General features: G+C 48.4%; 1 protein-coding gene across 2 annotated transcripts in view; it reads left to right on the top strand.

The window, feature by feature from the left end:
- The window catches only part of TDRD1 (tudor domain containing 1), a 1,654,170-nt gene that overhangs the window by 978,512 nt on the left and 652,324 nt on the right, over nt 1-23,334 (top strand). For both annotated transcript variants that reach the window (XM_085603291.1, XM_085603292.1), the window contains one exon: nt 18,913-19,032. In XM_085603291.1, the coding sequence (XP_085459417.1) occupies nt 18,913-19,032 (120 nt within the window). The remainder of the gene's footprint in view (nt 1-18,912; nt 19,033-23,334) is intronic.

Here is a 23,334-nt window from a genome sequence, read left to right as displayed (position 1 = left end):
TTTAAAACAGCCAGGTTTTGAGTAGCTTCTTAAACCGTGCGAAAGTAGAGCAGGCACGAATCTACTCCGGGAGCCTATTCCAAAACCCCGCCACCTATCTTGACCTTTCTAATTCTCTGAGTACAGAGTAGAGAGCGATTGCTAGATCTTAACCGCGTTGGTCGGTACGATACAAGTTTTTTCTTCAAGTAAGCAGGGCCGATCTCCTGTAGAGACTTAAAGACCGTACATAACAATTTAAAAGATGGCCCGCTTCCTGATGGAGAGCCAGTGCAGTTAATGTAGGAGAGGAGCAGAGGGCGTACGTGCTGGCTTATTCAGGGCTAGGCGAGCTGCCGTGTTTTGGACCAACTGCAGTTTTGAAGCCAGGTCTTCCCTTATTCCCACAAGCAGGGAGTTGTCATAGTCTAGTCGACTGATCAAAAGCGACTGAATCAGAGACTTCCTGGCCGCAAGAGGGATCCACGGGAATATCTTCCTAAGCATCCTCATTGTGCCAAAGCAGGCGCCCGAGAATGATTTAACATGTTCTTCCATCGACAGTTTATTGTCGCTTCTGATGCCTAGATCCTTCGCCCATTTCTTTGGGGAAGGTGCCGCTCCCAATTCTGAAGGCCACCAATCCGAGGTCCACAGCTCTTCTACAGTCCCAAATAGCAATATCTCGGTTTTGGTGGAGTTCAGCAGAAGGAAATTCTTCCTCATCCAGCTTGCTATAGTGGACATGCAATTTTTGAATTTCTTCTTTGTTATTGTGACATCTTCCTCTATAGGCTCTATCAGCTGCGTGTCATCTGCGTAAGATATTGTCTCAAATCTGCAGCTTCTGATAATGCCGGCCAGGGGAGCCACATATATGTTAAACAAAATGGGACTAAGGATAGATCCCTGGGGAACTCCCTTGTCAACTGTGGTCGTTTGAGACAAAAGATAGTCCAGCTGAACTCATGGTGTCCTGTCCGACAGATAGCTTTGGATCCATTTTAAAGCCATGGCTCTGACACCAATCCCTCGCAACCTACTTAATAGGATATGATGAGAAATGGTGTCAAAGGTGTCCGAGAGATCGAGAGGACCAGCATCGTAGAGGTTCCCTTGTCCAGCGACATCCTTATGGAGTCAGTAACCTCCAGTTGGGCAGCCTCTGTACTATAAGAGGCCCGGAAACCGGACTGGGAAGGGTCCAATATGTTGTTTTTTCCAAATAGTCGGAAAGGTGTCTATTAATTATAGTCTCCAGGATTTTTGAACAACCAGGGAAAAGAGAGATCGGCCTATAGTTTTGCAGATCATTCGGGTCAACAGATGCCTTTTTAGGCAGTGGTTCAACGCGTGCATTTTTCCACTTAGGGGGAAATTTGGCCACGGCTAGCAAGATGTTATAAACTTCAGCTAGCACATCAGCCTGGACCGGCGAAAGTTTTACTAAAATTGCTGGCGGGACCGGGTCCAGGTTCAGTGGGGACCTGATTTTACGTGCATGATTTAAGAACCCCCTTGCTCACTCATTATGTCAGGAAAATATCCTAGGCTTGGGGTGGGGGCCTCCTGTGTAGGATCTTCCTTGTCCTGTGTCTCTTGTGACCCAAAGGAATGATAAATTAAATTGATCTTGTTGGTGAAGTGGCTGGCTAAGTCTTCACATAGTTCCTTGGTGGTTGGCAAGGATAGGTTTTTGGCACTAGGGTTCGTAAATTCCTTCAGAATCTTAAAGAGCTCCCTCGAGGAGTTCTTAGCTTTTGCAATTCTACAGCCTAGGTGTGCCCTTCTAGCTGCGTTGCAGCTAGTTAGGTAGGCTCTATGTGCCGTTCGATACAGCGCTTCGTCTGGCTCAGATTTAGATTTTCTCCATTTCCTTTCTTTGGCCCTGCAAAGGGTCTTTTCTCTCTTCAGAATATCTGAGTACCAAGGCGCAGGGGCTGCCCTCTCCTGCATCTTAACCTTTTTTAGCGGGGCAATAGAGTCAAGGGCCTCTATAATTGAGGCCTCGACCTTCCCATAGGCTGTATCACAGTCTTGACAGTGAGGGGGCGATATATATTTTGACAAAGGCAGCTGCAGTCACCTTTTTCCAAGATCTATGAAAATCTATACAGCCTTGAGGTCGGGCGGGGGCTTAGGAAATGCCCAGTAAAAACTTAAGGCCATATGGTCAGTCCAACCCAGTGGCTGTGGGTTTTCCACTACCAATTCCTGCATATTAGAGAAAATCGTGTCTAACTGGTGCCTGGTGTGTGGGACTGGCAACTCTTGAGAGGAGACCTAGTGATTCCATGGCTAACACTAGACTAGTAGACTCTGTGTTGGAGGAAAGATCTAGATGATGATTAAAGTCCCCTATTAAAAGGAACTTGTCTGTATGCAGTATATATGGGGCCAGTCTTTCTAATAGGGTCGTACAGAACTCCTTCTTATTTTCTCCTGGAGGATGATACACTAGGGCTCCAGACCAAGCAGTTGCTTGGGGTGACTCAACCCTAAATATCAACAATTCTAAGTTGGGAGAGGAGACAGTGTCCAGCGTCTTAATGAGATAGGGTGGACGTACAGCAATCGCTAACCCTCCACCCCTCTTACCCACCCTATCCAGTTGCACCACAGAGTAATCTGCGGGGAAAGCTAAAGCCAGTGCTGGCGTAGACTCATTATGGAGCCAGGTCTCTGAGAAAAGGCATACATCTGGTCTGGCATCGTCTAACAAGTCCCAAATTTCTGCCATGTGCTTAGAGACCGATCTGGCATTAAGATAGAGACCTTTAAAGGGAGCAATGTGCTCTTCCCCCAATCTGCTTTTCTATCCCCACAGACTGTTCCTGAAGGGGGATCAGTATTCCTGGCAGGGTGAATAAGGACTCTCTGTGGGTCTCCCAGTGAGCAGCCACAGCGAGGGCATTTCCTAGGGCCAATCGTGTACTTTACTTCCGGGTTATCGAGACCCCTCACACAAGGGGATAAATAGCCTATCTTCACCAGATCCTCTCTCCTGTAAGATATCCTAGATGGGGGCCCAACCTGGGGGGAAACGGATAGCATCTCCTGGCATCCGGCAGTATCCAGGCGCGGACGAGAGCAGACGGGCTTGCCTTAGGTGCGCCTTCGGAGCGCCAGCGGCGCGGCCGCAATGAATTTATATCCCCAGGAGGCCGTCCACTAGAGAGTTGACCTACGCAAATGGCTTCCGGCGTGACTAGCAAAAAAACTAAAGATATCCTCTCTCTACTCAATCAATCATCTCGCGATTGCGGTGGACCGGAGAGGCTGCCTGGCGGTATGCAATTAGATCAGGTATGATTGCGGCTCCCCACTCCCTCCCAAACACAGCAGCAAAGTCACACACTAAAAGTTAAAAATGTTCAAATTTGTTATAAAAAGTTTGTTCTAAAACTCCAAAATATACTTTGTAAACATGATTTATACAAAACCCCATACTGTGATCAACCTCACATCACACCTGTCTCACATCACAGCATTTCATACCATAATCACATATACACATCTCAAATGCATCCCAAACACAGCTTCGAAAGGCATACACAGCTCAAATCACGGAAAGAACCCTTCATTTAGTGTCCATGGTTATGTTGCCGGCTGGGGATCCATAAGGTCGACGTACGTTTTGGTGGGTAAAAATTATTTGCATCGACCTTCTTCAGGACCTCTACTTATAAATTTAATTTAAAATGGAGGGTGATGGGAAATCTGTAAGCAAAGGGAATAATTTAAGAAAGCGCCCATAATGTACCTAATTAAAAATTTTAAGTGGATATAATTACTACTCCTAATTGGAAAAAAGACAAGGGAAGGGAGAAAATGCAATTCCTTCACCATGCTACCCAGTGCGATAGGAAAATGTTGAAGGAGAGATTACTTTTAAAAAGGAATGGAAAAAACAGGAAAAAACACCCCTCTGTTAATTACGGGGTTTAGATAAAAATATAGTTGGTGTACGGACATGCCAAAGAAAGGCGATAGATAGATTTACACCTTATACCCCTCCTTCTCATGGTGAGTTGTGGGGACCTCATGCTAGGTCCAAGGTGTCTACATAAAGCATATGCATCACTGACCCAGAATAGTTAAACTGTATTCATGATCACAAATGTGGACCGGTACTTTATTAAAGAGAACCCTTTCCACCCACGGTGGAACTTTGTCCTGTTAGTTGCGATCTGTTTATCTGTCGCCGCTACTGTAAGGAAGTCATAATATATGTTTATATTTACTTCTCAGTACGCTCTCTACTTATCTTATTATTGCCTCTACTGTGTACTGGTAAGTGATATAGTATCATTACCTTTTTTATGGTTTTTTAGATGATGAGTAACAAGAAAGATGACTGGTTCCAGAGGTTTTAGTTCGTTATGCCAGGCTCCAACATGGCTTTACTACTTTCAGTATCTGTTAGTGGATATTTTTTAAATCATTATCTTCAAAAAAGAGAAAAATTATATGAGAATGTATAATACATGTTTGGGAATAGCTTTACATTGATTAACTGATGTTAAACTTTAATAAACGGTCTCCCATACACGATAGTCGTTTTTGGGAAGATTTAGTCAACAATCCTACTGCCTATATTGGTCCTGCTTATATTCATATTCAATGCCCTTTTAGTGCAAATGTAGCCGGTGCGGTGAAACTTGAAAATACCCTCTCAAGACACCAATTCAAGGCGGCATTTGCACCCGGCATATGCACGTCTTATTGACCCCTCGATATATGTACACATATGCATGTATGCAAAGCGGTATGGCTCGCATTTGAGAAAATAGCCAAGGTACTAAACAGAGTCCCTTTTCTTCCCCCATAAACGATGCCTTCAGCCTTTCCACCCTCGCTTACCTCGGTGTAGATACGTATGCTTCCCGCCAACGTCTCTGATCATTCCTGTCCTGTTATGCTAATGGATGCCGAGACGTGGAGGCAAAGCCGTTAAAAATACGTGGCGTACACCGTCCACGTGATCTAAATAAGGTCGCTATATTTGTTTTGTTCCTAGAGGTAGCGCCATCTTTGAATGGGTATTTACTTGATTGTTTCGTGAGGTTTCCAATTATAATGATGGTTATAGGGGCAGTATACAGGTTTAAATTATATTTACCTGCTTGACGACATGTTTTGGTAACGCTAAAAACCTAATGCATCATCTACTAATTAAAAAAAAACTGATTAAAGGAAAGGAGGCATATGTGACGTTACAATGCGATCATTTACATCGCGGTACGTTACATCACGGTTATTACAACGCAAGTCGTTACAACGACTTGTGCTAGAGGAGCTGGACTTAGGAATAGTATGATTTACTATTCCAAATCCATCCTACGTAACCGTAGGGAAGGTGTTGGAATAGTAAATCATACTATCCCTTAGTGTATAGCGCCATCCAGCGCAAGTCGTTGTAGCGACTTGAATTTTAATGACTGCGATGTAAATGTATCGCGGTGTAACCGCGTTGTAAAGGTCGTTAGCCGGTAAGGAGTAGTCTATATGCTTGGGTTAGAACATATTCATAATGTTTATAAAATGAGCGTACACAAGTCACAAAGGTATACTTATGGATAAAAATTCTAAAGCATAGTCTAGCAGTTAGAAAGGTTTGTGTTTTGAAAACAATGGTTATTGTGCGCCATGTTTCCTAATATCTACTATTACTTGTGTGCATGGCCTACTTTTAAAAAATACTATACCCTAACATGCTATATCCCAAATATCCAAAAAGGTGTATTTAAAATTAGTTTTTATGCCATTTGTGCAATGTATTAATGAATATATTGTGTAGAGGTCCTGAGAAGTATTTATGGATCCCTCTCTGGATGACCTAACTAGGAATCATCCATATCGTCATTTATGTTGTTACTTCTACCAATGCACTATATATGTGAAGGCCATTAGTGTCCTTATATGCTTCTAAGCTATATTTCATGACTCACCATGTAATGGTCATGGGTAGTGTGCAAATCCCCTATTTATTATATTTAGAAAAATGTCCATGCTCGCTAAGTCTCACATCTTCTCAAGAAAGTTAATAGGATTGAGAAATAGATTAAAAAAAACATTGTAGGTACAGATAGTGCAGTCTTGTGCAAGAAGTAATAGCTATACAGTGCTCTCTAAATACCAGACTACAGTGTCCACTCATGTGATTTTCCAGAATATTTCCTCATTAAGTCCCTCCTTGACAGTATCAAGGGTAAATATCCATTATTTTTCTCTCACTTTGCTTGTGTCTGTCTCATTGCACCCTGGCTTGGTTTTTATCTTTTCCAGGATTAGCCAGCGCAGGACTTTAAATGTGTGCATGTTCATGACAATTTTTTGTTCTTAATAGCAGACTTCTGTTCAGAATAACATAACCTGGACTCTCTGCCTCTTTCTCCAACATATCCTTGCTTACATGGGCATATAATGAGATGCATTATATTGTGGCTCCTGCAATTTGTCATATCCTTTAGCTGACCAGACCAACCTTGATATTCCCATCAGTCAGTTACGATCGCTGTATCACTGGCTATGCAAGTATCGCATCTATGATTGCTGTTGATAGCGGGCAGACCTGTCACTGACCTGTCTCCAAGGGTCTTAGATGGATAATCCCTAATGTGAACTAACTCATCTTTTAAATTGCCATTTCTGCGATACGCTAGTATAGGTTTCTCCAAGATGTCACGATCCTCGGTGGCATTGAGAATGTTCAGTTTTTCTCCAATATCGTTTTTTACTTTATATTTAAGTGAAGAATGGTTAATCACACATACTAGTTTATCTGTTTTCTTGCGTTGTGGTCCTGATAGCAGTGCCTCCCAATTATAAAACCTGGCTCTCTTGAAGGCTGTCCTTACCAACCGTTTTGGATACCCTATGTCTATCAATCTTTGTTTTAAATGCCCTCCATGGATATCATATTCTGAGATGTTAGAGAAATTTCGTCTGACTCTCAAAAACTCTCCAAAAGGGATATAGTCCTTTTGTCAGTTAGGGTGGAAGGTGTCATGTTTTAGAATTGTGTTCTTAGCTGTCGGCTTCCTATAGAAACTGACTTCTAAGGGGCCATTACCGCCTGATATGACTATATCCAGAAATTCCACTTGCTGATTACTGTAATTCACTGTGAAATTAAGGTTTGCATCACTCAAGTTCAGCCAATATATAAAATCAAGGAGAGTCTGTACTTCCCCCTCCCATATCAGAAAGATGTACCATACTTTTACATTTTCAAAGTATGTTGCTACTTTATTGAAATTGTGTTTTTGCTCATACTCCCCCATAAAGATGTTAGCAATGCTGGGAGCACATGAAGCTCCCATGCTGGTCCGCTTAATTTGCTGGTACAGGTTATTATTGAACTCAAAATAGTTGTTATATAGCACTAGTTCGAGACACTCTAAATTAAACCATCTGGTCTTTCCCCCGCAGTTCCGCTAAGTAATGATGCCACCACTTCTATGTCTCTTCGTTAAGGTATGTTTGTATAGAGTGCCTCTATATCTATTGTTACTAGAAATTCTCTGTTTGGTTCAAAAGGCTTGTTCTCTATCTTATTAATGATGTTCCCTGTGTCCTTAATGTACGATTGATAGGTAAAAGTTAAAGGACACAAGAAAGCATCCACATATTTTCAGATGGGTTCTGTACTCCAGTTAATTGAGGAGATAATGGGGTGCAATGGTGGATTATTGATATCTTTGTGTTTCAAAGAGGAGGGATCACTGGGTTGTCTTTATTTAGGAATTTGTATTCCTTACGGCAAATGTCGCCATCTTTCGGAGCCTTTTTTGTGATAGCTGTAATTTGTGTATTAAGGCCAGTTAACTTGGCTCAATTTACTGGCCTTTAGTGTTCGCGGACTGCTAGCATTGCTTGGATCTTAGTGGTATAATTATTCCTGTCCATCAGCACTATCCCACCCCCCCCCCCCCTTATCACAGGGTTTGATTATGTTGTACTATTACAAGGCCTAGGTTACAGAATAGCCGTTGGTATTGGGTACCCTCCTTATCCACCCAGCTAGTCAGGATGCAAAACTTCCCTTTTGGAAGCAACAGTAGTTGTGGCTGTTGCTGGGTTGACACCACTCCTCTCTAATATTGCTGTAGAGCAGGGCACTCCTACAGGTATATGCATGAACTCTAGCACTCTAGTTTAGTAGATCCTATTTAAAATGGTGAGCTGGACGAGGAGGAATCTCGTCTTAATCGCTGTCTAAGTGCCTCAGTCCACTCCTTATTGGAAAACTCGCCGAGGTCTCGTTCCCAGAGAACTCGCAATGCCTTTAGGGCATCTGGCAGATTAATCTTGAGCTTCCTGTATTAAGCGAGATTGCCTTGCACCTGAGGGGTTCATCTAGATTTCGATCCTCCATGGCGGTTGGCCTCTGGTATCTGGAACCCCCAGTGATGTCTTTATTTGATGCATTTTGGAGGCATTAATATCAAAATACCTCCCCCTCAGGCATCCTGTACTTGAACCCCTTCATACCTCTGCCTGATTGGACATCACCGAAGGAGCTGATCCCAGTGAGGACCCATTTCTGGAAACCGTAGAGGCCCAGAGTCTCGGGCAGAGCCCAGGATTGCGAAAACAAGATCCTGTGAGAGTCCCAGACCATCCTATCCAATTTAGATTCTCATCCCATGCTTGAAGTTCCACCCTAATAATGGTTGGCTGGTGTGCTCTGCTTTTTTGTCCCTACAGGGCCACAAAGTGCCTTCATGGCCCCATCAGATTCTTATCCCCCTTACATAGGGTTCATTCAGATCCGTGACTACCTAATCATTTAATAATACCAGTTGGCTAGCCCAGTGATAAAGGAGGGGATTGGGAAGTGCAATCCCCCCTCATATATCCCTCTGGTAAGCTTGTTCAGCGCTATCCTTGTGAAGGCTGAACTCCAGAGGAGTGGCCTTAGTTCAAGTTCCACAGTCTGGAAGACACTATCTGGGATGACAAGTGGTGTATTCTGTGGTACATAAAAATGTAGGGAAAATAATCATTCTGTGCAGGGCCACTCTGCCCAGCATTGAGAGTGGCAGCGTCCACCAGCGCACAGCATCGGCTTTGAATTTTTCTAGGATGCCATAAAGGGTATTGCTGAGGATTTCTATGTGTGAGCAGGTGATATAGAGCCCCAGATATTGAAAGCTCTTTTTGGAGTTCAGTAGGTGCCCCCCAGCCCTCCTCTTGCCTGATAGGCTGGATGGTGCTGCACTCCGTGAGAGAATAGATGACCAATTTTTCCCAGGTCATGCAGAATCCACTATATTTCCCAAAACTATGCTTAACTTGTGTTACCCTGATGATCAAAATTTCTGGGTTAGAGGTGCATATTAGAATATCGTCTGCGTACAGTGAAATTTTCTCTACCCACTCCATCTACCATGCAGGCCACTGATAAGGGGATCCCCGCTCACCCAACACGCCAGGGGCTCCATTGCTAGGGCCAATAGCATAGGCAATAGCTGACATCTGTCTAGTCCCTTTCTGCACTGAGAAAGTTGGGGAATATTCACTATTCACCCTTAAGAATGCCAGGGGGCCCTAATGGAGTAGTTCACCCATTGCGGGTATTGCTGGCCAATTGTAATTTTCTCTAGGACCTGAAGAAATGGGCCATTACTATGAATCAAATACATTAGACACATCTAGGGAGATAACCACAGCATGCGTAATAACATCAACTGTCCTAGCAAGGCACCCATATAGATGACGGAGGTTCAATCTTGTACTCTTTGCAGACATAAACCCTGACTGGGCAGGGTGCACAGAACAGTTATTACTCATGACCGGTGATTCTCGAGCACCTTGGCCAAAACGTTCACCTCCACATTTAGGAGAGAGATGGTCTGAAAGAAGCTACATAGGTCCACTGGCTTCCTTGCTGTATGGATGACTACAACCGTGGCAGAGCATGCTTTCCCTGCCATACAGTCTTCCTTCAGTGCTGCCTTGTACATCTGGTGGAGGTGGCAGGAGACCCTGCCTTTGAGGCACTCATAAACTTCTATAGGCAGGCCGTTGGTGCTGGGGGCCTTGCCAGACTGCAGCACATCAAGGGTATGCTGTATCTACTTAACCTTTTAACCTTGACCGGTGTATCGAATGATGTGCCATTGGTGTCTGGGAGTGAGTTGTCATGGAGGAAGGCTTGTATCTCCTCTGCTGTACAGGTCAATTTGGAAGTATACAATCCAGCAAGGTGGCGGGCAAACTCCTCCATGATGCAGACATTACTTGTGACTGGCCCCTGGTTCTCAGTTTGATCTTCCTCAACTTATCTCTTTGCTTCCTCCCTCTTGCCCGTACACGCCAACAACTTCCCGGCCTTTTGTCCCACCTCATTTATCCTTCGCTACGCAGCAAAACAATATTTAGTCGCTCCATCGGTAGCAAGGTCATGCTATACCCTACGGGCAACTTCATTACGTTGGCGTATATTCTCGCTCGGTTGAAATATATTTAGCCTTTTCCAGCTGAGGGAGGTATTCTTCAGCCTGTTTCATTCGCCTCCACCTTTCCTTATGCTTGGTGTCACCAAGAAGATTACCTGACCTCGTAAAACAGTTTTGTGTTTGCCACTGGATCCTACCGTATGCTCGTTGTCTTTTTTTTTTTTTTTTTTTAAAGAAACCTTTATTTGACTTCAAGGGGTTACAGACATGGGCCTACAACCCTTTGGGCCTGCCGCTAAGTAGCATGAGACGTACCATTCACCGTTATACAGATTGGTCAATCCGGGGAGCCCGTCAGTCCATCATCGCACCCAGTGAAGGCAGAAGCGATGGTTGAGTGACAATATTAAATACGGTTTCAGTTTTCAATTTTAAAACTAAAAAACATTACACACAAACAAGGCAATAGACATTGTAAAGGACAGGACGCGCTCCCCGGGGTAGGGAATCAATGATCAGCGGCAGAGGAGGGTACGGGAACAGAGGAAAAAGCAAACTGTAACACACTCGTAACTTAACAGACGAGGAATGCTCGGCTAGGGGGACGAAGAGGCATCCAATACAACAGCCAGTGGAGGGGCACAGATGTCTCCGCGATAAGCGTTCCACGGACCCCACACCCCAGTCCATTTCCGCGGCTTGCCTCTCGCTACATACACCGTCTTTTCTCTAAACATGCACCAATCCATATTCTCCTTCCACACCGAGACCGTGGGCGGCCTCTGGGAACCCCATAACTGGGCAATATTGCGTTTGGCCACCATATTTCCCAAAGTCGCCCACCGCGTCTGTGCCACATTATAATCGTTTGGCTCCCACACGTTCAGCAGGCATCTCCTAGCTTCTGGAAGCAGAGCAACGTGAGTGACTTCCTCCATTACCGCATGCACCCGACGCCAAAAGAGCGCCACCTCAGGGCATTCCCATATAACGTGAAGGAAAGTACCCAGCAAACCACAGCCACGCTTACACATCCCATCCACGGAGAAACCCATGCGCATCAGGCGGGGACCAGTGACGTACACTCTATGGAGTATCTTTAGTTGTACGAACCGAAGGCGGGCCAGAATTGCCACCTCCCGCGGGGAGGCCAATGCCGAAACCCAGTCCTCATCATCTAATTCCAGACCGTCAGCCACCCAGATCTCCCTCAAGCGGGTCAACAGATCCGCCCGATCGTTGATGAGTTTTTTATAGATCAAGGAGATTGTGCTGTCAGGCACGTAGCCATCGAGCACCCTATCCTCCAGCGGGGAATTTTCCGGGATAGCGGTAGCATCAGGGAAAACCGAGCACAACGCATGACGGACCTGGGCATACCGGAAATACTCCCTATCGTTTAGCTTATATTCCGCTTTCAGCATTTCAAACGTTTTAAACTCCCCTTTCACCCAGAGGTCACTCACCTTACCTATGCCAATCATATCCCATTTCTCAAACCCTTTGGTTTTCCACAAACAGCCCAGCCTTTCCGAAGCATACAGTGGAGTCGCTCGAGTCAGGCGGTCCTTCCAACCCATCGCAGCATTAGCAGCATGCCACACCCGTACCGCTATCTTTGTTGGGCCTGTCAACTGCACACCAGGAGACTTCGAATAGAGTGCTCTATTATAATCCCCCCCAGGCAATAGCATTTTATCCATCTCGAACGCCGGGTTCAGGGCCGGCCCGTACATCCCATGGTTCACCGCCGCCAATTGGGACACCCAATAATATCGCTTGATATCGGGGAGTGCAATACCTCCATCATACCAAGGGAGTGTCAATTTTGTGAGAGCGATTCGGGATTGCCTATCCCAGAACAACCGCCTCTGCAGGCTCTCCACCTCACGGAAATAGCGGGCCGGTATGACGTCGAGTGTATTTTGCAGTGCATACAGGAATCGTGGCAGCGACATCATTTTAAACAACGCCGCGCGCCCGAGCGGTGAAAGCGGAAGCCGTCGCCACCTCGAGACGTCGGCCCTCAATTGTTGGAGTGGGGGGAGTAGGTTCCGCTCATAACGGGCCACAGGGTCCAAAGTTATGAACACTCCCAGGTATTTAAACCCTGACGGCGCAATCTGGATAGGGCAGCCACGCGGAAGAAGAGGAGCGTCCCCAGAGAGAACATAGACGCATGACTTGGCCCAGTTAATGACCAAGCCGGAGTTGCGACCAAATGAGTTCAGAACATCGACCAGTACTATCAAAGACTGCCGGGGAGATGTGAGGTACAGGAGAATGTCGTCCGCATAAAGAGAGATGCGGTCCTCAAATTCAGGCGTCCACCTAATGCCGCGCAACGAGGGCTCCCATCGTAACCAGGCAGCCAGAGGTTCCAGGGCAAGTGCAAAGAGGAGGGGTGACAGCGGACAACCCTGCCGCGTGCCTCTTCCCAACCCGAAGGGCGCCGACACTCTGCCATTCACAACTACCTGGGCCAACGGTTCCTCATACAGCAACCTCACCCAACCGATAAACCCGGGGCCAAAACCAAATTTCGCAAGCGCCGCCCAAAGATATGGCCATTCTAGGGTATCGAACGCCATAGTGGCATCCAAGGACGCCAAGACGGCCGGTTCACGTATGTACTCCGCTCTGGCGAGCACTCCATGAAGACGCCTCAGGTTCAGGGCCGTATTACGGTGAGGTATGAAACCGGACTGGTCCGGATGGATCAAGTCGCCGACGACCCCAACCAGACGGGTAGCTAAAACCTTAGCAAGAATTTTAGGCTCAGCATTTAATAAGGAGATGGGCCTGTAAGAAATACACCGATCCCGCGGCTTCCCCTCCTTGTGAATGACGACTATGGTAGCGAGACGCTGATCATAGGGGAGGGAGCCCACGTCACGTGCCTCAAGAAACATGTCGCGGAGATGAGGCGCCATCTTGTCCGGGCGCAGTTTATACAGTTCAATGGGAAGGCCATTGGGACCCATGGCCTTGCCAGAAGCGATCGAGCGAATAGCCAAAGCAATCTCATCAGGCGACAACGTCGCATCCATCAGTACCCTATCCGCCTCTGACAAAGACGGCAACAATATATCTCTCAGCAACAGATGAGTCATCCTCCAGGCCATTCGAGACTGGAGAGTATACGTCGCGAAACATTCAACAATTTCCACAGGGTCAGTCACACGCACACCATCCGCTCTCTCAATAACCGGCACCACTCGACTCGCTCTCTCCTTCTTGTCCAACCATGCAATCAATTTACCAGCCTTGTCCCCCACATCGTATAAGCGCCCCTGTTGCTCTCTACTCATCACTTTGGCAGCGTCAGTAACCAACGCTCTATAGTCAAGCTGCTTAAGACTGAGAACATGCAACGTATCTTTCGTAACACCCAGCTCCAGGTCCCCCTCCAACTTGGCTATGTCGTTTTCAAGGCGAACCACCTCTACAGTCTTGCTTTTCTTGGAGTGGGAAATGAGAGAAAGAGCCTGCCCACGGAGCACTGTTTTGAAGGCTTCCCATAACGAGACAGCAGAGGACACTGACCCCACGTTTTCAGTGAAATAGCGCTCAATAGACTTGACCAGGTCCGCCCGGATTTTAGGATCACGCAGGTACCAGGGGTTAATCGGTGCCACCCTCCCCTCAGCCCCGTGGGTGACCTCAATGCTCAACAGTAGTGGGGAGTGATCGGAAATACCCCGGGCCAGATGTCTTACTTCTCTAATCATCACAGCTAGGGCCGCCGGCATAAGGACATAATCGAGTCTCGACAAACTCCCATGAGCTCCTGAGTGGAAAGTGTATTGCGCCTGCCCCGGGTGCATTAGTCTCCAGCAGTCTATCAGTCCGAGGGTATCTATAAACTCACTCAGCCAGGCCTGTGCCCCCGGGAGATCCCTGGGGGGGTGACGATCCGACCCGCCAGATACGACAGAGTTAAAATCGCCCCCCACCACCAGAACCCCCCCGCCCCCCCCCGGGAGTCCCAGGACCATTCGCCCCAAATCAGCGAAAGCTACGGTCTGCAATCCTGGTGGGACATAAACAGAAACGAGCAAGATGGTTCTGCCCTCCCATCGGCCTACAAGTGCAGCATATCGCCCTCTATCATCATGGATCACATCGTCCACCTCCAACGGGAGAGAGGCTCTAATCAAGATGCCCACCCCACGTGAGCCAGAAGTGAAACCAGAGTTCACAACGAGACGATACCCCCTCCTATTCATAGCATGGCAAGAATTCCCAATTAGATGCGTTTCCTGCAGAAAGACAATATCTGGCGACAGCCGTTTCAAAAACTGCAGCACTACTCCACGTTTAATCCTATCCCACAAGCCATTCACATTCCACGAGAGTACTCTCAATCCCCTACCCCCATCCCATCCCCGCGCACAACTCCTCACCCCCACCCCCCCCCCCCCCCAGAGAACACGATCCCGACCACCAGTCGTACGGCGTGACGTTGCCTTGTAGAACATTCAAACATTCCCCAACTCCCCCCCTCCCCACCAACCTTCCCGTTACAACTCCCCCCACCCTGCACCCCTGCGTGAGCCCATGTAGCCCCCCCCAACTTGCAGTGTGCCTGTCGCCCTAACATTAACTACGCTACAAAAAGAAAACCCAGAGGAGGAAATAGCCTCACTGAGCACCCCACAACCCCCGGGCATTGAAGGATAAGGCGCTGAATAGAAACACCAAACCAAAATATGGAAGTGTCATCACAATAGTCAGTCACCGGGAACCAAAAGTCTATTCCTGTCCAGCCGAGCCCACTCCGTTCCCTTCGGTCTGTCCCTCTCGACGTCGTTGCTGAGGCAGGGTATCAAGCCAATCTCCAACCTCCTCCGGCCGATCAAAGAAGTGTGTCCGGTCCTCAAACTCAACACGCAACCTGGCCGGAAAGAGCATCGCATATTTCAGGTCCATATCTCTCAGTCGCCGTTTGACACCCATGAACTCCTGTCGCTGCTTTTGGACCAATTGTGTGAAGTCCGGGTAGAAACTTATATGAGTGTTCTCGAACTTCGTCGGCCCACTCACCCTCGAGGCCTGCAGTATAGCATCCCTGTCCCTGAAATGAAAAATTCTGGCGATGATGGGCCGTGGGGGAGCGCCCGGTTTGAGCTTACCACCCGGAACTCTATGGGCCCGCTCAACCGCAAAGAATTTACTCAAGCCTTTGGGTGCGAGATGGTTGATCACAAGGTCTTCCACGAAGAGGTCAGCCGCAGGGACCTCCGATTTCTCCGGCACCCCGATTATGCGCACATTATTCCGCCGAGCCCTACTTTCAAAATCCTCCAGTCGACGGACAGACAAAGCAGTGGACATCCGCAGATTACGGACCTCGGCTTGCAGGTCAGACACGTCCGTTACCAGACTCGACGTCGTCAGACCCAAGGATTTGACCTTTTCATTCGTTTGTGAAAGGTCCGCTCTGACTAGTTTAACGTCGATCAAAACTGTGTCCAATTTATGGGCCAATGTATCGAATCGCTGGCCGACCGCCGCTTTCATCTCATCGATGGCACCCATGACGTCCTGCAATGTTAACTCCGTTGACGATCCCGGGCCATCCTTGGGTCTCTCCGGTGACTTATGCGGGCCACCAGGGGAACCTCTCGACTGGGTATAGCGGTCCATGTTGTTAGCTTGGGTATGAGCTCCCCGCCTAGTCGTCTTGGATTTTTGCTTATCTCCGTCCAATCTAGCCGCAATTGTCTGATGGTCGCCAAGGGTGTCGGCCACCAACACGATGAGCGATCCCCGGAGAACCAATATAGGGAGCCTCGGCGATCCCAAAAGGTAGTCCCGGCTAGTGTCCAAGAGCAGGCAGGATACCCAATCGTCCCACTATAAATGTGTGCTGACAATCCAAGGCCCCTCAGTTTCAGCGAGGAGACCCGAAACCGAAAGTGAAAGTAGGGGGTGCGCACCGGCCCAAGTCATGCATGCCGTTGTTGTTCACTTTCTGCCCGGGCACCATGCCAACTCGAGTCCGGGGCAAGGTCCGGAGTAGGCCGCCAACTTGGAATCGATACTATTCCGGTTCCCGATGTCCGATTTGAATTTGGACAGCAGGTATCACCTCCACGTAGGTTCGCCCGTAGAAGGATAGACGTGGGAAGTTGTGGAGGCCCTCCGGTTCCCTGTCCCTATGCGGCCATCTTGGTTGCGCGCTAGGCTCCTCCCCGTATGCTCATTGTCAGTGAAGTAATGATCCATGGTTTGGCATAATTTGTCTGCAACTCTCCTCCGTTTCAGCTCCCACAAGTCCATTCTCCTGCCCCTATAGTTTCCCCTACCTATGCACAACCAACTCCACGCAAAAAGGTAAGTGATCTGAAACTTCCTGAGCCAGGAAACTTGAGGGAAGTAGGAGCCTTGCATGAATATGCAAATTAGAATTGACTGTTAATTTTTTGATTTCAGAACTACCCGAGTGACTCCAAAGGCGTGTTGACTGTCCTCCTGATCAGAACCTCAGGGACAAAATTGGCTCCTACCATTTTGAACCTGCACCTGGGCCCAGCCTTAGTGAGTCCCAGTGCTCCACATGGTGCATCCCCAATCCTAGACCCTTGTGAGTGATGCAAAAGGGGCCCAGATAGCCAAAATCCTAAACTTTCTGACTTAGAAAATTGTTGACTAAAAACTGCTTTGACAACGAGAGGGGACCTGGACCTGCACTGCTTGTCTATCTGCACCAGCGCATCGATGGATGGCCTGACTTACCAGCTGCACCTGCTATGTTCTTCTCCACAGTAGCAAATCCTGTTCTGTACACTGCAGAAGGGTGTCTGGCCTCATACAGCCTCCAAATTCGTCCCTCTGACCTATTATTTTCAGTCTTTAAGTTAGTAACAGCCTTAACTTCATGGCATAAGGCACAGATGGGTTGCCACCTCCCAAGCTATGCCTGCAATCTCCCTCCTACCCCCTCCCCATTGTGAATATTCCCCAGATGCCAGTCTCAGTGCAGAAACTTTCAACCAATACTCTTGCGCGCCATTAGGTGGTGCCATGACTCTTTGGGCTGATATAGTTATGCTCAGGAAGGGACAAGCAGAGTTGCATATAACCACAACCCATATTTGCTGACTTGTGTTCCTTCTTGCTATTGATCCAGAGTTTTTATTTGGTCTCCTATATGTTGCAAACACTTTTGCCTTTAGTGCTTTGGTTCAGAGTATCTTCAGGTCCTGTGACAAATGCATCCAGATGAAACTTAAGGCCATACTGGGCCATAAGGCCAAACTTTACGTCACCGAACACAAGAAGACTTTGACGTGACCTGTTAAAGTTGGAAGGAGGATCCGGTTCCCGTTCTCAAAGTCGTTCCAGCCGCAGATCATAGTTGCAGTGGAAGACTTTGGGTAAGCCTCTGAAAACCATAAGAAGTTGAAGCTGGAATCAGCCCCTCCCTTCCACTCTGACGAGCATGGGCAAGGGTGTCAAGGTGCCTCCAGGTATCTCTTGATCTTCATCTGAGCTGATTCAGCAAACCCCTGTGGGTTGTTTGTGTTCTTTCCACCAGAGTTAAAGCTGGAGCTAGCGTTAGCTTGCTGAGTTCTGGTCCAGGATATCTGCAGGCAGAACCATGGGCCTCTTTGCACACATTCACAAAACACTACTGCCTGGACAACCAAGTCTGTAGAGACGGGTATTTTGGTGGTTAATTCCTGCTGGGCTTCCGCATATGAAATTGGTCCACAGACATACCTCCTGGGATGTATTGCAATGGTATCTATTCTAAGGTAAGGTATCTGCGGCTAGAAGTCAGTATCCGTTGAATAAGTTACATTCGGTAACACCTTATCTGGTAGAGACTCTGTCTAGCTGCAGACTTCTTACCATCCCATCCATCCTTCCCGCTCTGCAAATGGATTTCTAGGGACAGGGATTTACCCTTTTAGGTCCCTAGTTTTCCACGCTAGTGGTCAGTGTTCGTTGTGGCTCAGCACTACAGGCAGGAAAAGTAATGAAAAGAAACTGACGTCAGTGCTCTGGGGTGGCATGTGTATAGGCCCGAGCACATCACATCAGGCCCAATCGACGGCGCCACACAGAGCCAAAGGACAACACCGACAGTCACATAAGGGTACTGCTTATTAAAAAAATTCTGCCTCCAGTCTGACACCTGGTGATAATTCTAAGGCAAGGAATCGGTGACTAGATAGTTTCTACCAGATAAGGTTTTACTGAAGGTAAGTAACTGGTTCTTTACCTTCTTGTACCATTGAAAGCCTTATGTTCTCTGTGAATCACTGTAGAAGACTTCCGTGGTGGAGGTACTCTTTCAGGTATTCGAGCTCAGATGTATGAGTTTTTTTAATCCCATTCAGTGCCTGAAGTGTGTCAAGTCGTATAGGCAACACAATGTAAAAGCTATCCTGTCTGCACATTAAAATATGAGCTTTTAATACCATGATGTTCGTTGACCATTTCTTTTGGAAGTGTTTCCTAGTTCAATTTATGCAAACATCTCGTGGTTCATACATTGTTTTTATATTAAACCTAGGCCAAGTTGGAAAGAAAGACTGGACTTGGGCTGAGCTTACTCTAAATAAGCAAACAGAAGTGACTGTGTGCTTGCTCTACAATCCTGGTGAATTTTATTGTCAGATCTACAGAGAAGAAGGTACATTTTACTTTTGACAGAGTTCAAGTGTGTTATGAAAGTATTCTTGTTTTCTTTCATTTATGCAATTAAAAAGTTATATTTGGATAAATAACAGGCCAACTCAAAGTTGGCTGTTCATGTGTAACAGTATTATGTGCATTTATATGGATGTTGTGAAGAGAAATTGCTATTGGTGCTTTACTTCTCTAAACTGTGAGTGGAAACAACACAAAGTAAGTTGTTCATACTACCCAAAATTGGAAGTGAAACGAAGAGCAACTGCAGAGTCTTGACTTTTAGGTGATGCCATTTAGCCAGACTTGATCTTAAGAATTGTTTCAGAAATGCTTCTGTTCTCGTATAGGTGGCATCATAGGGCTCCACTGTAACTCCATACTGTTCCGGAATTAACATGGCAGAACAACTTGTAAGCACTACCCTGTGTGCTGATGTCCGTTTTTATTTTTCTCCATCCATGCCCTCAGATGTGGAGCATGAAACAAATTGTCTGAGAAAGTGTACTGGTGCCTAACTTCCCATCAGACCTCACTGTCAAGGCAGTAGTTCTTCATGAACGTCTGCATCAATGCCCATGTTGTAGACTGGCAGATGTCAAAATTAAGCACCTCTAGCACCAAAGCTATTGTAGCAGCTTTGGTCCTATTGTAATGGGTCTGCGGGCTCCCAGAGGGGCTGCTTCTTGGTCAACCTGTATCAGATTTTGATGCAGAGACTATCCAGCTTGATAATTTCCTTTTGTGTCCTACCTTTACTTTCACCAGAAAGTCCCACAAAAACACTGATCATCCACGTAATGGTGATTTGTGGGCTCTATATTGAAGCTTAGCACCCTCTTATGGTCAAGGTGATGGAGTGTCTATTCCTCTTTTGAATGGTGAGGTGGAGCAAGAAAAGCTGGCAGAGTGGTTGATTGGCGAATATGGTAGAGAGCCACAACCTTTGTTAGGAATGCTGCCTAGGTCATCAGTATCAATTCATCCAGAAAGTGGTTGGAATTGAGTGGTCAGACCAAAAGCGCATGCAGTTCACTCCTGCAGCACACAAATGTAATTGCAATTAGGAAGACTGTTTTTAGTGCTAAGAGCCTTAAGGAACAACTGTGCACAGGCTTAAACGGTGTGCTCATGAGAAATGTCAAGACCAAGTTCTGGTCCCATCGAGACATAGCAAATTATTGTGTGAGGAAACTTGAGCCAATATGAAGCTCCCCACAACCAGTGACTCAAAGAAAGATAGTTGATCAGGTAAACACAGAACGGCTAACAAATAACCTTTCACTGGGGACACTGAAAGACCTTGGTGTGTGGGGTAATGAACTTAACAAAAGAACAGTGGAAAGTTTGTCGTTCAAGGAGTCAGCATTTCAAGCATCTGAAGGAGACGTTAGTGATAGATTCCTTACCTTAGAATATCCCCAGGCGTCAGATTGGATCCAGAAGGTTTTGCTAGCAGTACCCCTGCGCGTCAGTAGGTGGCGTCGTGCGGCTCCGCGTCCGTCGCTGGCGTCGTAAGCGCCGAGATGACATCACAGAGACTACTTAGGCGCCACCCATGCGCGCTGACCTCAGTTCTTTCCTTTTCGGCGCCAGCAAGCGCAGATCCGGTTAGAACACGTACCTTAATCACTTTTTGACTACCCTTTTTTAAAAATTTTTATCTCCCTTGCTCCTTGGTGCACGTAGAGATGCCTGGATTTAAGTCTTGTGGGGCCTGCTCTCGTAATATGTCGGTGGTAGACCCCCATGATGTTTGCCTCTACTGCCTGGAGACCGACCACTACTCCCGGGACTGTCTGGCCATGGCCCGAAGGCCTTGAGGGAGCGGCGCCGGAAGCTGCTGGAGGTCCGGCACTCGTCCCAGCGCCGTTCCCGGTCCAGGGACCGTTCCCGGGAACGCTTGCGGGGCCACAGTCGTCGCTCCTCGGGCTCCAAGTCTTCACCCTCGGATTCGGGTAAGAAACAACACAAAAAGAAGTCGAAGAAGCGAGTTCGCTCTCTGACGGTCCCCCCTGTCGGTTCTCGGATGCGGACGAGGGGGACAGGGGTTCTGCCCCTGCGGCTCCTTTGGAGCCTGGGTGTCCCGCGGCCTACCTGCCTTACCCAGGTCTGTCGGTGACTCCTGAACAGGTGCAAGAATTTCTTGCCACCATGGACTGCCTCTTAAGGCCTTGGGCTCCCGCCGGCGTGCCTTCGGGTCCCGTATCCGGATCCTGTTGGGCCGCCGGTGGATCCAGCTTTGGTGCCACAGGATCCTGCGCCGTTGGCCCCGGCGCCACTAGGTCCAGCACTGCCGGCTCCGGCCCCAGTGCTACCCTCGGCTCCGCCCCCGGCGCCGCAGTGGGGGCACTTCGTCCTGCCCTTGCCCAGGTTCCAGGACCATTTTTTTCCAGCCTGGGATCCACATTGGGACGCGGCGCCGGCTAGGCCCCAGCCGGCCCCGTTCCCGATGCAGTTTGTTCCTTCTCCGGCCCCAGCTCTGCTGCCGCGGTCTGTTCCCCATGCGAAAGAGGGGGAGGATGACTGGGAGGGGTCCGAGGACCCTCTTGCCCATCAGTGGAGAAGTGTGGCTCACTGGTTAGAGCAGGCAGACCCTGAAGCAGAGGTCAGACCCGGGGCCAGGGTTCAATTCCCGACGCGGCAGGGTCTTGAGCTCAAATGTCCATGGACTCGATAATTCTCGCTTCGGTGCCTGACCTAATCATGGGTTCACACTCTGCAACTCTGGGCATTAAGCTTGCTTAATCTCCACAACGGCCCCCCGCGGCGGGATGCCTGGCTTTCACCTTGGGGATGCCCTGTAGGGGCTATCTCACAGGGAAAAGCCAGGACGGGTTCCCAAGGCAAGCGCGGAGATACCCCTTCGGGGGTCGATTCAGGCGCTATATAAGAAACATAATAATAATAATAATAGTGTGACTCCAAGCAGGACTGGGTGGACGACTTGGAGGATGCCGGTGACCTCAACGTCTCCTCTGACCCGGGGTTTGCCTCTCCCCGCCTACCATGGAGGAGGGCGCCTCCTACTTGATGGTGCTCCGTCGGGCAGCTGAGGTTCTAAACCTTGATCTCCCTACGGTGGCCCTTGAAACTAATCTCCTCACTGAGATGCTCCAGACGGCGTCCACTTCGTCGGAGCCCCTGCTCCTATTTAACGACGCCCTAACTGACGTCTTGTTAGGCACTTGGTCGCGGCCCCCCAAAGGGGCCCCTGTTGATAAGAAGGTCACCAGGCTTCACCACCCGGCGCCTGGTGACCCCTCTTTTCTGACTATTCATCCTACACCTGAGAGCCTGGTTATCCAAGCCTCGATGTCACAGAGTGCCTTTCCCACGGCTCTGCCGGATAAGGACTCTAAGAAGCTGGAACAGTTCGGGAAGCGGTTGTTCTCTTCGGCCAGCTTGGGGCTGCGGTCAGTGAACACCGCCTGGTTATTGGGCCGCTATTTCCACCCGGTGTGGGATACAGTTTGCACAGGTGTTGTCTCAGTGTCCTGAGGAAATCCACGCTGTGCTGTCCCAAGCTGCTGCTGAGGGTAAGGATGTGGCTAAATCCGCCATTGAGTGTGGTTTGGACATCTTGGACTCACTGGGTAGGCCGATTTCTATGACTGGCGATTCGTCGCCCCGCCTGGTTGAGATCTACCGGGTTCTCGACGGATGTTCAAAGCTCGCTCATGGACATGCCCTTTGATGGCACTCGCCTGTTTGGCGATAAGGAAGACAGTTCACTGGAGCGTTTTAAGGAGTCGCGGGCCACGGCCAAGTCCTTGGGTCTTTCCGCAAAGGGCCCGACTACTCCTGGTTTTGTTCCTTTCGTGGCCACGGCCGAGGCACCCAGGCACGTTCCTTCGGCAAGCCAGAGCATACCCAGCCTCAGCGTGGACGCGGCTTCCGTATGGGCGGATCTGGGAATCAGTGTGGGAGTAAGTCCACTTCCGCCCCCGCTGCTTCTACCTCCAAACTTTCCTAATCCGAGCTTTGTGGAGCACCCGACGCGCCGGTGGGTGGCAGGATCCGTCACCACTTCCCCCACTGGCACGATAGCATATCGGACACGTGGGTGTTGCAGATCATCCGCAGGGGTTACTCCCTTCCCTTTCAGTCCTCCTCTCCAGCCTTGCTACCTCGGTGCCACCGCATGTTGGGGGATCACTTGGTACTTCTCCAGCAGGAAGTCACAGCCCTCTTTGGCCAAGGGGGCCATCGAGTGCGTTCCTGGGCCAGAAGTAGGGAGTGGTTGTTATTCCCACTACTTTCTGGTCCCCAAGAAGGAAAACGGGGGCCTGCACCCCATCTTGGA

This window comes from Triturus cristatus, chromosome 1_2 (genome assembly GCF_964204655.1).
Source record: "Triturus cristatus chromosome 1_2, aTriCri1.1, whole genome shotgun sequence".
In the NCBI taxonomy this organism is placed as follows: Eukaryota; Metazoa; Chordata; class Amphibia; order Caudata; family Salamandridae; genus Triturus; species Triturus cristatus.
The sequence above is the reverse complement of the archived record's forward strand: the minus strand, read 5'-3'. Positions and strand labels throughout refer to the sequence as shown.